Here is a 19,058-nt window from a genome sequence, read left to right as displayed (position 1 = left end):
ATTTCTGGATTTTCAGAGGACACTTCTCACCCTCTATCACCAAACTAGTTGGCACAAGATGATACAAAAAATAATTTAGGCATTTGCTTTGAGGACCAATGTGGACAGGGTAGTAAGATCCAATAGTCACTACTGGTAAAAGGTCATTTTCACTACTAGCAAAATTAGAAACCAAAAGGGGCAGCTCAGGATTGATTGTGTCTATCAGTGCTATCTTGTCTGTGGGAATAATCAAAGAGTTTTCCTTCAAAAAGGTTGGGGCAAGTCTAGGAACATGTGTATGGCAAGGCTGATAGCTACTTGGAATACATAAAAACTTTTGGAGAGTAATAACAGCAGAAAGGACATTGATAAATGTATCAAATGACCTGTGTCTGCTCAAGTAGGCATATTCATAGCAGGGATTTAATATGACATGAGGAGTATTGATTTCTCTTCGAGACATTTTATCCATATAAAGGGAACCAACCAGCTTCGGCTAGAGATTTCTAATATCCTTGGCAAAAAAGAAGAAATATAGTTTCCTTTGGTATCTGTCATTTTTCATATCTAAAAGTCTGCTGCTCTACTTGTAAATTGGAATAATGGAATACAAATGAAGCAGATGGAATTCATAAAGTCATTCTCCCCAAATGACTCTTTCATTTCTCTTTTCTTTCCATTCAAGAGATGTAGCCACCTATAACAGATTTTTATTTCTAATAGGCTTTCTTCCCTGGCTGAGTTTATTTATTTTCAGTGGTAGTGTTTTGATCTAATCTCTTTAATTTCTCATTGCTTTCTCCGGAGAACTCTCACAAGCCTGAGAGAGGAGACAGATTTCTCTATGCTCTGAACTTGTGTTGCAGTGTCTAGTCGCTGGAAAGTTCTCGGCAGGGTTCCTTGAATATGATTGCTTCTCGAAATGTGGTTATTGTAAAATCGAGGATTCAGCCCGACCAGGTTGAGCAAAACCTTCCTTTTTGTGTAAATAAAGTGCTGGTCACAGGCTTATCTGTGGGCTCGAACCTCTTCTGTTGGGGGGAAAAGGGAATCTATGGACTCTGTGCTGATAGCTATTAATAAAATTGATAATGGGTTTTTAAAACCATAAAGACATTAACCAAGAGTCAGTGTTCTGGGGCCAGGGACAGTGTGTATCATGTTCTGATCTATTGTCTGTGCTTCCTGAGGAGACGGCATCCCCTGGCGTCCTCACTGCAGAGACTGTCTCCGTTCCCTCCCCATGGTCCTGGGCCCCTGGAGGTGGTGTGCTGGTCTCTCAGCTCCCTGCAGCTATTTCCAGATCCTTCCCTCCCACTGCGTGGCTGAAACCTAGGGCTGCAAGCTTCCTTGGCACCCCTGCTCATTGCTATCTTCTATCCTGGCAGTCAGAACCCTTGGCCACCATCATCCCAGGTGACGTGGATGTCTACCTAAATGACCCATCTGATTCTCTGTCCTCACGTCTCCTTGACTTCCTCCTCCTCTTCTGTTTTCCTGCATGCTGCCTTTTTCACCAACTCCCTCGGTCCCATCCTGGACCTTACCTTCACCAGAACTAAGTGCAGGGCAGCAAAGGAGACACAGATGTAAAGAAGAGACATTTGGACTCAGGGGGAGAAGGAGCGGGCAGGATGATTTGAGAGAATAGCACTGAAACATACATATTACCATATGTAAAATAGATAGCCAGTGGGAGTTTGATGTATGATGCAGGGCACCCAAAGCCAGTGCTCTGGAACAATCTGGAGGGATGGGGTAGGGAGGGAGGTGGGGTTCAGGATGGAGGGGGCACATATATGCCTATGGCCGATTCATGTTGATGTATGGCAAAAACCATCACAATACTGTAAAGTAATTATCCTCCAATTAAAACAAATTGTAAAATTAAAAAAAAAAAGTGATCTGGCATCTGGATTCAGGCTTCCTCCCTCCACTGTTGTCTCACACCCCCAACCCAAGATCATGTTTTACACTGCGGTGTGACAGTCCTTTCAAAGATACCATTAAGCCATCCCTCTTTAAAGAGTAGTAACAAATACTTGATGTTTCAACTGTTATTTAATATGACACAGAATGAAGTTGTATCAACTATTCTTCTATAGGGCTACTTCACAGCTCACATGTAGTAACACATCTAGACAGGGAGGGACAATAAAACATGGCATGATATCATTTCAGCATAAAGAAAGGTGCTAGACCTGAACTATCACCAGAGTTTACGTCGGTAAACATATGGCATCATCTGAAAATATCCTGTAGAGTGGGGACCTAGCTCCCAGACTTAGGCTATGGTAAAATCTATTCCCCTTGTGCTGTGATTAAGAACAATATTAACTGGAACAAAGCAGCTATTTTTAAACCTTTCTTTCCCAAAGTGATTCTTTTTGACAGAAGAAAGAAATTTTCTGAAGTTCTGAAAGTTGAAAAAATACTTTTTGGATGCCAAGTAATTTAACTAAAAGAAATGAAGGACTTGGAAGAATTCTATATGAAAACATGTTTTCTGAACCAGCATCAACCCTGTATTGGTTTCCATATGGAAATCATAAGTCATATGGGCACTGCTTTAAGTGGCAGGAGGGACACAGAAGTGTCACAGGATCTGCTGTATATTATGTTAAGGCAATTCAATAAAACACAGGACATGATTCATTCTGATTGAATCAATTAATAGAGCAGCAAATCAAACGTTAAGTGAGTCACTCTATTGGGAGAGCAATTTGATTCTAAAAAGCTGCTCCTATCTATTTTTAGATGACCTAACCCAAAAGGTCATTTAGAGTTTCCTGTTTTCCTTGTTTTACTCTTGAATTCAAATGATTGTCATTTTTCACATGTGCAGCTGTTATGAATCCAAATGGTAATATTCAAATGGAAGAAAACAATGTGAACTGACCACAACTCTGAGAGCCCTGCACACTGCTCCATCACACCCTGGTTCCCAGGACATCCATGTGATGGATGTGTGGACACACATAGGACTTTCTAGTCAGAAAAAAATGCCATGTCATTAAGCTTCACTTAAGCCTAGGATATCATCTTTTTAACTATCAAAGCTACAAAAAACAAACAATCAAACAAATAAACACAACCACCTCTTATGCCATATATCTTGCTATTTCTTTCTTTAGTTGGATGTGTTATGTATCTTTTCCTTGGAATCACCAGATTCTGCCTTCCTTTTCCCACCCAGCACCCCGTGCAACCTCATAGAACACTGCCCAATTTTCAGTGAGCCTATATAATATCTAAATACGATTTGGTCTGAAAAATGTATACTAGCCCAGTGTATACTGGTTGATTACGTCCCCTGGCCCTTCCTGACCAACCCTTAATTCCTGCTGTTGTTTTCTTATATAGAGAAGCACACATACATCTCCCTCTGCTGAGGGAATTAAAACATCTGCAAAAAAAGAAATGTTCATTCTGTTTCATTTAACACAAATGGGCACTTCTGAAGAATCACCTCAAGTCTACATTATGAGTGTTCAGATGCCAGTACCAATATCATCATACTAGAATAAACAACTTTAAAGATAACACATTACTAATATCAGTCTGGATGATCCCTTTGATAACTCTAAAACACCGAGGATTACTCTAATCTAACGAGATAAAGATGGCCCATGGCAGGAATAGGATGAGGAAAAACTCTGGTTTAAAAAAGCTACCCTGGCTACTAATATTCATTTAAAATATAAGGGCATGAATTTATGAATTAATTGAACAGAATACAATTTTTCAGACAATGATGGGCAGCTGAAGAAGAGTAAATATCCTTTGCATTCATTATGCTAGCATTAGATTCTGCTATGGTAGACTGTGCCCTGATGAGTATACTGGTTAGTATGGACCAGAGTTCTCATCTTAGAAGATGCACATTGGTAGTTATAAAATGACTCATGCCAAGTACCTATAGAGACCAATGGGGTCAGATTTTCTGAGGTGGGGGCATTGGAATATTTAAAGGTTTCACAAATTATTCTATCAATACAATGCAGTCAGTGGCAGGGATCCTTGATATTTTCATGTCCTTTCCTCCAGCTGGAGGTAAACATTTGAAAAGTTTGGAGATATTCTGGTTGGGGGCGGTGGTACTGGCATCGAGTGGCAGAGACCAGGGACGCTTATATTAAACGTCTCAGACAATGTACAGGACCGCCCCCACAGCAAAGAATTGTTCGGTAGAAAATGTCAACAGTCCCAAGATTGAGATATCATGCTCTAAGGGAAGTAAAACACTAGCTTTCTATTCTCTAGAATTCTTTTTTAAATTTTATTTTTAAAATTTATTTTTTAATTGGAGGAAAGTTGCTTTACAATATTGTGATGGGTTCTGCCATATGACAATGCAAATCAACCATAATCATACATATATCATACATATATATCATATATATCACCTCCCTCTTGAGTCTCCCTCCCCTCCCACCACACCTCTCTAGATCATCACAGAGTGCCTGTAACTTCTCACCAGCTATCAATTTAGTGTATATATGTTTATGCTACTTTCTCCATTCGTCCCACTCTTTCCTTCCCTCACTGTGTCCATAAGTCTGTTCTCTATATTTGCATTTCCATTCCTTCCCTGCAAATAGGTTCATCAATCCCATTTTTTTCTATTAGGATTCTTTATCTCTTTTTAGTCCAAGAACCAGATGTCACGACCCTTTAGGTACAATTCAAGATATGGGTGTAGAGTCTGGGATCAGTGGTGTATCTAGGTCTTGTCTAATACTTATCACAATGCATTTATTTTTATACCTTTTATTTCATTTCCTTTCATTACTTTTCAAGCAGAAATTTGATCATTATATAAAAGAACTCCAAAGCAAGACATACGGCCTCTCTTACTCAACACTCATTCACTATGACACATAAAATGGAAATATATTCATATGACCACACCACTCAGCAGTCATTTCATATGAAGATGTAGAAACAAGCCACAAAAAGATGTACTGGGCTAATGGGGCCCAAGTGCCCATTATGCAGGCTCAGTGAATATTAGTTAAAAAGGAACACAAATACCTCTGAGAGAGTGGCTAAACTATTGGTTTCCTAAATAGCCACAGAAGGGAACAGTATGAAGAGAGTCAACCTTTCCCAAAACACACAGGGCAAAAAAAATGAGCATGCTGCGATCTAACATTACAATGCTGACAACAGCCCATCTTCACTAACCATGAGGATGAGACTATTTCTTTCCAGTAGAAATGGTAGGCGAATCCAAACTCTTTCTCATTAAACTAGCCCTGCCTAACTATCTAGATTTGCCAGACAGCTGGTTAGCGTTAGAGATGCTACTCAACCCAGGTTTTCCTTATACATTGCTGATTGGCCAGCTTCATAATTGGAACCATGAACTTGGCATGAATCATACTTTGCTCAAACCAATTGAACTCATCAATTCAGTACAGGGCCACTCAAACACAAAAGCGTAGACCCAAACAGCCTTTAATGGCATTCCACTGTAGAAATCCAGTTTACATAATAAAGTTGAACCACGTAAATCAATGCAATTCAAAAACCCCAGCAAATTCAACCAGTATGCTCTATGGAAGACACATTTGCTTTAGTTCATTCTGTCTTTTACCTCTGTCTTTGTTTTTCTCTTTCCCGAGTGAATCCAGTTTCTTTCTCAAAGATTTCTTTCTCTTTTGTCCATCTGTAAATATTAAAAAAATGAAAAGTTGTAAAAACAAGCAGATAAATGACAGTTTACATTTTCAATAAATACATTTGAGCAGAAGTGTGACCTCTCACCTTACTCATAATTTGGCATTTTAAACAGGGTAATGGCCTTGAAAATACGTGAAATTCTTAACTTGGATTGAACATATAGCCAGAATCTTGGTGTATGCGCTTTAATTCTATTTCAACCATGGAAAGTACAGGAAACTTATCTCCTTCAGAAGCCATTTAGTTTTGACACTTAGATATGTTTGCTTTTACTATTACATGAGTCTCTTCATACTTACGCAAACTAATGTCATCTCAAATTAAATCTCCATGAGAGAGGAGTCAACAGTACACACAGCTTTGACATCCATGAGCTAATAGAGTGTAATTGAATAAGGAAGTGAATTTGGGGTCCATAGAACTCAAATCTAATCATTGTTACACCATTTACTAATCCTGTGACTTTGGATACATCTCAGGGTCCTCATCTATAAAATGGGAATTCCATGGAGTTGTTGTGAGGACTAAATAAAATGTTGCATATAAAGTGCTTAATGGGGAGCCTGACACATTCCATAAATTCAGATCTACTCTCTTTCGGGGGGGGCAGTTCATAGTATTCCATAGTATGGCTGTACCATAACTTAATTAACCATCCCCCATCACCCCCACTGATGGACATTTGGGTTGTTTCTAATTTTTACCAGAATAAGTAAACACTGGGCTGGAAGAAACACAAGCTGGAATCAAGATTGCCAGGAGAAATATCAATAACCTCAGATATGCAGATGACACCACCCTTATGGCAGAAAGTGAAGAGGAACTAAAGAGCCTCTTGATGAAAGTGAAAGAGGAGAGTGAAAAAGTTGGCTTAAAGCTCAACATTCAGAAAACTAAGATCATGGCATCTGGTCCCATCACTTCATGGGAAATAGATGGGGAAACAGTGTCAGACTTTATTTTGGGGGGCTCCAAGATCACTGCAGATGGTGATTGCAGCCATGAAATTAAAAGACGCTTACTCCTTGGAAGGAAAGTTATGACCAACCTAGATAGCATATTTAAAAGCAGAGACATTACTTTGCCAACAAAGGTCCATCTAGTCAAGGCTGTGGTTTTTCCAGTAGTCATATATGGATGTGAGAGTTGGATAGTGAAGAAAGCTGAGCGCCGAAGAATTGATGCTTTTGAAGTGTGGTGTTGGAGAAGACTCTTGAGAGTCCCTTGGACTGCAAGGAGATCCAACCAGTCCATCCTAAAGGAGATCAGTCCTGGGTGTTCATTGGAAGGACTGATGTTGAAGCTGAAACTCCAATACTTTGGCCACCTCATGCGAAGAGTTGACTCATTGGAAAAGACCCTAATGCTGGGAAGGATTGGGGGCAGGAGGAGAAGGGAACGACAGAGGATGAGATGGCTAGATGGCATCACCGACTCGATGGACATGGGTTTGGGTAGACTCCGGGAGTTGGTGATGGACAGGGAAGCCTGGAGTGCTGTGATTCATGGGGTCACAAAGAGTTGGACACGACTGAGCAACTGAACTGAACTGATATGCACTTGCAACAAATGTACTTCACTGGTTAACTCACTAAAGAATATAGATACCTCCCATATCAGTAGGCAGCTGCAAATGAATTCCTAGTATGTCATCATAAAATATTGGCAGTCATCATAGTGAGAATGTGTTTTGGAATAATGCAGCTGTCAACTTAATGTGTAGGCAGTGCAAATCAGGACTCTGCACTGCTACCCATTAGTAGAAATGCAGCCCATGCTGCAAGGAAATTTGGGTTTAAAAGAGGATTAAGAATTGTTATTTTTCACAAGATATCTTTAATAGTGTAGTAAAGCAAGAGATTGAGTCCAATACAACTTAAAGGCAAGACTGATATCAGGACAAGACAGACTATGCATTCATCAACAGAAATGAGCATTCCTGGGATCCTCATGGGGCTGCAGATGTTCCTCATGCCTCCTCTCTGAATTTTTGGAGTCAGAAGACATCACAATGTAATCAACAGACACACACAAGCCCTCTTTCCCTTCAGAAAGCAAAGGAATATACCCATAAAATGGACATAGTTCATGACAGTCTTCACTTTTGCAGTTATGAAATACATAGGTGAAAGTGACGTAAATCAGTTGTGATGTGGCAAAGAGCCATCAATCTCTTTCATCATGTGTATGTTCTTATCTTCAGTGTCTAAAAGACGATCTCACCACAGGGCCTCCCATGATCTGTTACATCATATAATGTAATCTCTATATGTTACATCATTAATCTCTATATGTTACATCATATAGACATCATAGACATTATCATACAGACATGTTATATCATATGGACATTAAACATACTAGATTCTAATTTGTTCTTCAAATAGAACTGACAGGTCTTTTACTTTGTAATGCTGTGGCCACCTGAAGCAAAGAGCCAACTCACTGGAAAAGATCTTGATGCTGGGAAAGATTGAAGGCAAAAAGAGAAAGGACAGCAGAGGATGAGATGGTTGGATAGCATCACCGACACAATGGAGATGAATTTGAGCCAACTCTGGATGATAGTGAAGGACAGAGGAGCCTGGTGTGCTGTAGTCCATGGGGTCACAAAGAGTCAGACGTGACTTAGTGACTGAATAACAACAACACTTTGTTCATCACAAGTTCATATCACCAAATATATTTGACTATATTAAGAGCATATTCCTTTAAAAACTCTATCATCTCTTCATTTTAATAGTTGAGCCAGAAGAATAACTAAATCATATACTAAATCCTAAGGGATTTATTTTTCATAACCAGTGGACATATCCTAAATTTCAAGCAAGTTGTCAAAGAACCAGAATACATATAGGATAAGAGACATTTTCTTTTAAGATAGAACAACTTTCTAAAACTTTTTTAAATTAGAGGATGTAGGATATGTATAGATGTATATAAATATAAATATACAGTGTAAGTAATAATGAAGAAGTCAACTCTCACATAACCAGCAGCCAAGTTCAGATGTAGACAATTGCTAGTACCCGAGGAGCCTCCAGAGAGGGAATCATACTGAAGGTATTCTTTCATGCCTCAATTACATATTTCACTCTTTAATACTTGCTAAAATTCACCCTGTTGAGGCAGGTAGTGAAAGTGTTAGTCAGTCAGTTGTGTTCAAGTCTTGGCGAACCCCACAAGTCTCCTCTGTTCGTGGGATTCTCCAGGCAAGAATACTGGAGTGGGTAGCCATTCTCTTCTCCCAACCCAGTAATTGAACCCGGGTCTCCTGCACTGCAGGCACATTCTTTAAAATGCCCCTAATTAGACAGAGGTGAACGTTATTAATAGGCAACTAGACAAAATGATGGATGATGTGCAATAACGTGTAAGGAGGCATGGTTATAGCCGTTTTCTCATTTAAAATCCTCAGGAAAAACAAACAGAGCTGTGTAATAAAACTGCTCACTCCTTCCTTGTGATCTGTCAGTAGTTTGCTGATGGACTCTTCAGTTTTTGAAGAATGTCTTTTTTTCCCATAGAGCATAGAGAATCTGCTCAAGAGACTGCCTTACCATGTACTTACAACCATACAGGACAGTTTATGTTCAACCCATCATTCCTTGGATGCCAGAAAGTGTGATACGGGCCGTTCTATCTTTTAAAGTAATTCAAGCTTCCTAACTATCCATAATGCACAGCAATGTTTTTACAGTGCAAATAGTGATGAGCATATGCTTAGAACCAGACATGGAACAACTGACTGGTTCCAAATTGGGAAAGGAGTATGTCAAGGCTGTATATTGTCACCCAGCTTATCTAACTTATATACAGAGTACATTATGTGAAATGCCAGGCTGGATGAGTCACAAGCTGGAATCAAGATTGCTGGGAGAAATATCAACAACTTCGGATATGCAGATGATACCACTCTAATGGCAGAAAGTGAAGAGGAACTAAAGAGCCTCTTGATGAGGATGAAAGAGGAGAGTGAAAAAGCTGGCTTGCAACCCAACATTAAAAAAGAAAAAAAAAAAAAAGCTAAGATCATGACATCTAGTCCTATCACTTTAAGGCAAATAGAAGGGGAAAAAGTAGAAGCAGTGACAGATTTTACTTTCTTGGGTTCCAAAATCACTGAGGATGGTGACTGCAGTCGTGAAATTAAAAGAAGCTGTGACAAACCTAGACAGTGCATTAAGAAGCAAAGACATCACCTTGCCAACAAAGGTCCATGTAGTCAAAGGTATGGTTTTTCCAGTAGTCATGTACTGATGTGAGAGTTGGATCATAAAGAAGGCTGAGCACCAAAGAATTGATGCTTTTGAATTGTGGTGCTGGAGAAGACTCTTGAGAGTGACTTGGACAGCAAGGAGCTTAAACCATTCAATCCTAAAGAAAATCAACTCTGAATATTCATTGGAAGGATTGTTGAGAAAGCTGAAACTTCAATACTTTGGTCACCAGATGCGAAGAGCTGACTCATTGGAAAAGAGCCCAAAGCTGGCAAAGATTGAAGGCAAAAGGAGAAGGGGGTGGCAGAGGATGAGATGGTTAGATAGTATCACTGATTCAATGGACATGAATCTGAGCAAACTCTGGGAGATACTGGAGGACAGAGGAGCCTGGTATGCTGCAGTCCATGGAGTCACAAAGAGTTGGACATGACTTAGCAACTGAACAACAACAACAACAACAACAATATGCTTACTAACTGGTCCTAGAGTGGGCACTATCTTATGGGATACAGTGACCTGGAGAGAAAATTGGGGTCACACATCCTGATCAAAGGCATCTTGGAACAAGCACTAGAGGATTACCCTCCATGTGCCTGCAGGAGACCACATCCTAGATGGGAGAGCCCACAGACGTACATGATACAATAGCAGGTGGCAAGACAGCAAGCCTTCCACATCCAAGTGACCACAGAGCAAAGGCATCATTGGTATGGAGTGTGGTTAATCTAGCTATCTTAGGAGAGGCCAGTACCAAACAGGGTGTCTGGAGAGTCGAGAACAACAAAAATAAGCGTGTCCCTCTAGGGCAGGCTTTTCATGGGCTCACTTGCTGTAGGTAGTGGCGGTTTTTCTAGCTAGATGAGAAGCTCTTTGAGGGTAGAACCATGTCTCCTAGGCTTTTGTCTCCCTCCAGGTAAAGAGCACAGGGCAGGGCATGTCATGAGGACTTGTCAGCACTGTCTATGACCAGAAGTCAGATGGAGGTTTTGGGTTGGTTCCAGGGAAAGCCCAGGACCACTGAAGTATACAATTCCTAATTTTAATCAGATAAGATCAGATTCAGAGAATAGAGGTTATTAAGAGTATTTTCCATATTAAGTTGATTCTAGATACTAAGGGTAAAAAATATTGTCCAAGGAAAGACTCGTTTTTGGTGATAGATGGAAGAGTAAGGGTTACTTTTGGGGAATGGCGACTGACTGCAAAGGGGCATGAAGGAGCCTCCTGGCATGCTTGGATTGTTCCTTATCTTGATCTGGTTGTTGGTTACATGATCCATGAGCTATACATATTAAAAACCCATTGAGTTGTACGTGTGGACATTCATATTTATTTACATTACTATATATATGTTATTCCTCAATAAAAATAACAAAAGAGTTTGTCATTTTTATGGAATGGCACCAATGTAAAAATTACATTAACTGAATGGGGCTGCAAACTCAGAAAGAAAGTCCTGCACCACCAGAAAGTTCTTGCACCTCTAACTTTTCTAAATATCTGAATGCCCATGATCTCATCCAGCAATCATGACTTCCTTGTGACACAGGCATACAGGGACAATGAAGAGCTAGTGATTTTGGAGTGTGTACTAGAAGTGGAGCATCCACGGTCTCATTACATTCTCACAGCAGCTCTACAAAGCTCACACTATTATATTTTGTGATTTTATAGATGATGTTAGGAGAGGTTAAGTAACTTGTCCAGGGCCGAAATTGGTAAGGGATAAATTTAAACTTGCACCCAGGACTAGCCCACACCAAACTGGTGCTCTTGATTTCTAACTGTGCTGTAGTGAGGAAAATATGGTGTCTAATTGAGGGAGGTGACATTAAAGACCAGATATAGGGAGCAACATGTCCAAAGTAATACAAGTTACAGAGGAAAGAGAAACTAACAATATTTGAGTTCTAAATGTGCACCAGGATGGGCATCAATTATTTTTGCATGTATGATATTATCTAATACATATCAGCATACAATCCACTCATGTAGCCTTTTCATCTATCCATCTTGCAGTTGAGAAAATTAACATCAGAGAACTAAAGGAAATGGTCCCCAAATCACAGGACTGGTAGGTGGTAGAACTGAAATCCAAACTCCTAATACAGTTCTTTCTAAAAAGCCTGACTCTATCTTGAGAGGGGTGGCTAGGAGAACTCAGATACTTGTGATGAGAAGCTGAAAATCCTTTGTTTAAGGTCACTAGGCCTCTGCATCATGAGAGATGGTTCTGGAGGTATTTGTAAAACAGTGGCTGTTCATCTGTGAGGGTCATTTAGACTCTGCCCTACAAGAAGTCTGAGTGATGGGCAAGAACATGTTAAGGCCCATTCCTTAGTGAAGCAAGAGCAGAGAATGGATGTAGACAGCCAAATTCAGAGATGCACCTGGATATGGGACTGGGCATCCACATTTAAGTCCCTTTAAATTCCTTCACTTGCAGAGTTCCATAAAGATCACATTACTGGAAAGGAGAAGAAACTGCCTGTGCAAATTGCCTGAGACATGAAATGAAGTCAAACAGAACTAAGTGCAACTCTGGGGACAAAACCCTCTTCTGATGCTGCCACAGAACTAGTCCAGTGAGTTCGACATGACCATACCCAGATTCCCGCCCCGCTACCCGGGGTGTGTTTAGCCTGCACAGTGACTGATTGATTGGTTGAATTGAAGTATAATTGATTTACAATGTTGTCTTAGTTTCAAGTGTACAGCAAAGTGATTCAGTTACACATATATATGTGTGTGTGTGTGTGTGTGTGTGTATTCTTTTTCAGATTCTTTTCCCTTATAGGTTATTACAAAATATTGAGTATAGCTCCTTGTCCTATACAATAGGATCTTGTTCATAATTTATATTACCCACCTCAGTGTTCTTGCCTGGAGAATCTCAGGGACAGCGGAGCCTAGTGGGCTGCCGTCTATGCGGTCACACAGAGTCGGACACGACTGAGGTGACTTAGCAGCAGCAGCAGCGTTAGTAGTATGTATATGTTAATCCCAAACTCCTAATTTCTCTCTCCCTTCCTTTCCCCTTTGGTAATCATAAGTTTGTTTTCTATGTCCTCGTATCTATTTCTGTTTTGTAAATAAGTTCATTTGTACTGTTTGTTTTTTTTTTTAAAGACTGCACATATAAGTGATATCATATGCCTTTCTCTGTCTGGCTTACTTACTCGGTGTGATCATATCTAAACCACACGGAGATTTGCAAAAACTTAAGCTCTAAGGCTAAATCTTGGTAAGTTCACATACGTGTCTGGATTCCCAACCTCTTGAGGAAGGTGTGAGAGCTGGCAGCACCAGGTCCCACAGTCCTCACACTCACCCCAGGCCAGCAGAGACACCTATATCCCTGAGCCATGGCACACCTGGCAAGCCTTGGAGTTTGCAACTCCATCCTAGACTAAAAGGGAGGTTCTAGCTTGTTTCAAATCTTCAAAAAATTCCTATGGAGAAAAGTTGAAGGAATGCTTTTTGGCACCACCTCTCCCACTTTGCCCAACCACAGCTGCCTCGCTATTTACTTGCACCAGAAAAACAGACTCTCAGAGAACGCAAACCAAAGGAATTCATAGGCAGTGAGGGGAGCTCAGTTACAGAGTGAGGAAAAAATGACATAAAAAAGACCCACTTGGGTGGCAGAATGGGAAGTGGCCTTTTAGAAACTGCAAATAATTTATGCCACACTTTTTGAGCCTTGGCATGAATGACATGTGGGGCTGGATAACTCTCTGTCCTGAGGGGCTGTCCTCTGCACGGTGGGGTATTTAGCAGCATCTCTGGCTTTAATTTACCAGATGCCAGAACACCCACCCATTCTCTGTTGTGACAAATGATAATGCCTCTGGACATGGCCAAGTGTCCCTCAGGGACAAAACCACTCTGGTTGACCACCACTGGTCTCTGCAAAACTCTACCTAGAGAACAGCTATGGGATCAAACAACGTGACATCTGAAATAGAAAACATTGCCATTTTCTGACTGGTCACAATACTCAACTTTAATCTCAGTATCTGTTTTTAAAAGGACAATATAAAAATGTTTTCGAATCGATGAGCCTTTATATATAATGATGAATTTTGGACACAATAACAAGTTCCATCAATTTATAAAGAAGCGTGAGTCTGCCTATAGCTATCTTTATACCAAAGTCCTGATTACAGGTAGGGGGATATAGCAAACTCCGTGAGTCAACAACATTCTATTTCTTTCCATGAAGTTTTTTTTTTCTCCTCTGATGGGGTTGGGGGCAGGGAGGGGGGACACCAGATCGTGTCATCTGGTGGGGAACAGTTGTGTGAATGGAGTATCTTTAGCATTCAGGGAAGACTCGGGGAGACCATTTCTTCTTCTTCTTCTTCTTCTTTTTTTAAGAGGGCTAAACATGGTGGGGGTGAACAGACCTACTGGCCAGCCCTTCATTGGCCAGAACTAGGATTCAGGAGGAAATTGTAGGAAGATACTTTTGTCGGCAAATGGAACTGCTCAGCAGTGAAATGTGTAGCCTCACAAAAAAGCACTGCTCCCTGTGGTTCCACTCTTGGACGCTCTCTGTTTTGCAGCCGTCACTCTGGAGGGGTGGGGGACTGTGGTATGAGGAGCCCTTTGCAAAGGGCTCCGTGGTGAGGAAGAGGAGTCTCCAGCCAGCAGCCGGGTGAGCAAGCCTGGAGCCTGATCCTCCAGGCCAGTTATGGAGGATGACTGCAGCCCCGGGTCAGCTGGATGGAAACCTCATAAACCAGAACCTGAACCGGAACAACCAGGGTAAGGTATTCCCAGAAACTGTATGACCTAAGAAACATTTGTTATTTTTTAAAAAAAGAAAACATAATGCTCAGCTAAATGCATGTAGTATCCTGAATAGGATCCTGGAACAGAAAAAGGATATTATTAGTGGGGAAATTGGTGAAATCTAGTGTGGCTTCCTTGGAGGCTCAGACAGTAAAGCATCTGCCTGCAATGCGGGAGACCCAAGTTCGATCCCTGGGTCAGGAAGATTCCCTGGAGAAGGGAATGGCAACCCACTCCAGTATTCTCTCCTGGAGAATTCCATGGGGTCGCAAAGAATCTGACATGACTGAGGGACTAACACTTTCACTGGTGAAACCCAAAAAAGTCTGTAGTTCAGTTGAGAATAACATACCAATGTTGCTTTCTTGGTTGTGATAAGGGTACCAAGGTTATAAAAGATGTTATCATTAGGGGGAACTGGGTGAAGGGAATAGGGGGACTCTGTATTATTCTGGTAACTTTTCTGCCAATCTAAAATGACTCCCAAATTAAGCATTTGTTGTTTTTTTTTTAATGCCCTTTCCCCCAGGCACTGGGTGAATTCAAGCAAAGGCTGAAGACTCATTTGTCAAGCATGTGAGAAAGTGGAGGCTTGTAGTGCTCACTTAAGTACTTCTGAAACACACACATAAAGCTGAACTTTATGGCAAGAAGGTGACTCACAAGCCAGTTTCTGACCTAGCTGAAACTATCGAAATAATCTTCCTAATCACATCCCTCTGATCTGAAAGAAAACATGTGTCTAGGCCAATATAAAGAATCCATTTTATCTGCCATTCTGTGTAGCATGTTTTCTGGAAAGGGAGTGGACGGTTGAGAGGCTTGACCAGATCTGTTTTCATGGCACTGGTGATGTTTTCATACGTGGCTAGTTAGATGATCTTTAGATACCTCATATTTCTTAGATTCTCTAATTTTTTTTTTCTTTTTAAGTTATCTAGACTTGGTACCTGTCATGTGCATCCAAGAACTGATTAGTACAGAATCTGTTTACTTTTCATGTTCTGATGCCTATTCTGATAAACCAAAATGTAGTTTTAAATCGGATGTGTGAAAGCACGTTAGGTGAGTTACACAATCTGTGGATGTCTTATAAAAGCATCTTCTAAAACTATGTTTAACCCTTCACTAAAACTAACATTCATCCTTTATTCTCATCTGCATCCCTTTTAGATGGCTCTCAAGCCACAGATCTCTCCAAAATAAGGCAAGTGAAAGACTAGACCAGATATTTTACTTCCAGTTTGGAGCTCTGTCAAAGAAGTAATAATATTATTTATGGTCCCTGGCACCTGAAGGCCATTCACTGGGCCCAGACTCCAAGTCTAGTATTTTTGGATAATTAATCTCATCGATGTAAGTGAACTTGGCTAAATAAATCAGCATTGGAAAATGATATAGGGACTGATGAGAGCTGCGCAACCAAAACGCCAGTCAAAATCACATTCCAGGAAAATTCGAGCTGGACAATGGAGCCAGTTACTGCCACACACATGCGCGGTGGAATGAGTTCAAAAGAGCCCCTGCCACTCTGAGTTGCCTGCTTCATATTCAAAGTACATCCCAAGAAAAGGAAAGGAGAGCGGCCTGGGCAGGAAAGAGTAGTAGTTACCAGGGAAGTGGCCGCCTCTGCTTCTTGGCCGGAAATGTGGCAACAATCCTAGGATAGGGGAACCATTGGAGCCGGTGAGATACTCTGGCCTAAGAGTTAAACTGGGATTAACCCCAGATATTGAGGACAGGAGCCAAAGGAGGGCTCTCTCCTCTATTCTAAAACAAGTAGTCTCTGTTAAGGGATGATGTAGGGTGCACAGTCCTCAGTAGTTGCAATTGCCGGGCTCCAGAGCACAGGCCCAGTACTTGTGGCGCCTGGGCTTAGCTGCTGTGTAGCATGTGGGATCTTCCCTGATCAGGGATGGAACATGTGTCTCCTGCATTGGCAGGCGGATTCTTTACTACTGAGCCACCAGGAAAGCCCCTCAAATTCAGTCTTAAAGGATGAAGTTACCCTCCTCAGGAGCCTTTGAATTTTGGTGGAGATTTCTCCCGATAAATCTCATGGTGCCTGCCAAGTCTAGGAAATCCTTTCTTATCCTAAGCCTCTTAGTGTTTTATTCCTAGTAATCCAAACTTTTATCAAGCAAGTGTTCTACTGGTGAAAAAAGATGAGAAAAATCTCAAATTCAGGGAGGGACACTGAGTTTCTTTAGTGGCAACTAGGGCTCTAGAGAGTGAAAAACAAGAATTCTGGAAGAAAACAATCTACATGGAAAAAGTGGGAAACAATGTGCTGGAGCCCAAACTGGCTCTGCCTTTCAGTCAACTTTGAATCTCACTGTATATAGAGATATTCATGCTATTTCAAGAAATATTTCATGTTATGGACTCTTGGTTATTTAATCAAATCTATATAGGTTAAAGTTTCCATTTATGTATCACCTTATCCTTGGCAGTTTTTCCACTAACCTTGATTGAAATAGAAAGTAGGTAGAAACTGGGTCACTGAGTCATTCTTCTTGGTTTAAATTCCAATCTATCCAAGACTATTTCTTCATCCTGCTATCACCTTGTGGATTAGAGTTTTCAAAATCTAATTTCCAAAGTGTCTGTGTTTCTTGGGGAAAGAAATATTTATGGTATTCTTAAGCAGTGCTGATGCCTCTCCTTAGGGCCAAGGCTCCCCAAAGTACTTGAGAAATGTAGTAATCCCCACAGTTTACATGTTGAAGTGGCGGTGAAATTATCAAAGCTGTGGTCAGAAACTAAGAACATTCTGTGAGTCTCACTGTTGTAAAGAAAGACAGCTCTTGGAGGTCACCATGCTTCCAGCTAAACTAAACACTAAAAAACCTTTCTCCTTTCATGTAAATTATTTGGCAAGGTAATTAGTTCTGAAATTTTTTCTCAAGAGGAAAAAAAAAGACCTTGTAGATTCTTGAACCTCAAAACAAGTAAGGTTCTAGGACAGAAAACAGTGAGTCCAGCATGTCTCGTTATTCTACCAAAATGTGAGGTAGAAAAGCTGTCTGCATGGCTTGGATGCCACAGGCTTAAAAGCTCAACTATGGTTTTTTCCTTAACCAGGCATTCTGTGTAATCACTGCTTACTGTAATAACTGGTCGTGAACAAATTATACCCTACAAGGACCTTTTCCTTGCTGTCATTTCTTCCACTTTCAAGTACTATGAGTTAAGAAAAAAAAATAAAGGTATAAGCTCGTGATCCAAAAGAACAGCTCTGCTGTTACCTTCTCTCAAACTAGGAGCTAGTCTGCCCTTCCAGGCTCTTGAATGTGCAGCTCTTATTGTGCATACATTGAGTTGAAAATAGTATTTTTAACTTAGTCTATGGAGGTATTGACAGAGCTGAACTGATGGAGGTATTGTATTTGCAGAAACAAAAATGTCCTAATATCAGGACAAGAAAAATGGCTTTTGGCAAGTCATTTCCTTAAGTTATATTTCTTTCCTGGAGCATAAAGGAAAGCAAGGAGGCAGGAGAACAAAAAGACAGAAAGCATTCATCCCAAAGAAATACCCTAGATTGGTAACTCTAGGATATTAAATCGCAAATTAGAGGAGTTTAGTATTACTTGTTTTAAAGCCAAAGCTTGCAGGTCAAGTTGAAAAGACTCAGAAAAGGGCATTGACACATGGTGTGATTTTTGACCTCTCTAAGGGGCTAATGCTATCTACCTTCTCTGGATAGATATCATTTTATAATGAATAAGCAAGAAGGGAATCAATTATCTTTAAGTCATAGACTTTAATCCTTGGAAACTCCCCCAAATTTCCGCCAGTTGCTGTCATGAAAACAGCTCTTATAGATGCTGTCACTGGCTCAATGGTACAATTGGATGAAGACTATTAACCTTCTCATCCTTTCCTTTCCCATTCCTGTTTTTGATTATTCTTTGAACCATTTGAGCGGTTCTTTATGATATGTATGTGTGCTAAGTCGCTTCAGTCGTGTCCAACTCTGTGTGACCCCATGGACTGTAGCCCACCAAGCTCCTCTGTCCATGGGATTCACAGGCAAGAAAACTGGAGTGGGTTGCCATTTCCTTCTCCAGGGGATCTTCCCGACCCAGGGATCAAACCTGGGTCTCCTGCATTGCAGGCTGATTCTTCACTGCTGAGCCACCAGGGAAGCCCCTTATGCTATAGAAATACCATACAAGTAACTGTGCTATGATTTAATCTTTAATCCTTTCCATTCAATTTCTTAATTATTTCCTGAGCAGCAAAAGCAAAGCACTGTTAGACACGAATGCAAATCAATCTAAGAATGGTTTCCTCTCTACTGCTTGTTTGCAATGGCAGAAGATGACATTGCTATTATCGACATCAATAGTTTCTAATCTAAACCCA

The 19,058-nt window shown here is 40.7% G+C and overlaps 1 protein-coding gene across 8 annotated transcripts in view; it reads right to left on the bottom strand.

Moving 5' to 3' along the window:
- Positions 1-19,058, bottom strand: part of ARHGAP6 (Rho GTPase activating protein 6) — a 528,247-nt gene that overhangs the window by 54,430 nt on the left and 454,759 nt on the right. For all 8 annotated transcript variants that reach the window (XM_081567203.1, XM_081567204.1, XM_081567205.1 and 5 more), the window contains one exon: positions 5,582-5,653. In XM_081567203.1, coding sequence (XP_081423329.1) covers positions 5,582-5,653 — 72 coding nt within the window. The remainder of the gene's footprint in view (positions 1-5,581; positions 5,654-19,058) is intronic.

The sequence above is a fragment of the Giraffa tippelskirchi genome, chromosome X (assembly GCF_054371585.1).
Source record: "Giraffa tippelskirchi isolate mGirTip1 chromosome X, T2T-mGirTip1v1.2.pri, whole genome shotgun sequence".
Lineage (NCBI taxonomy): Eukaryota > Metazoa > Chordata > Mammalia > Artiodactyla > Giraffidae > Giraffa > Giraffa tippelskirchi.
The sequence above is the reverse complement of the archived record's forward strand: the minus strand, read 5'-3'. Positions and strand labels throughout refer to the sequence as shown.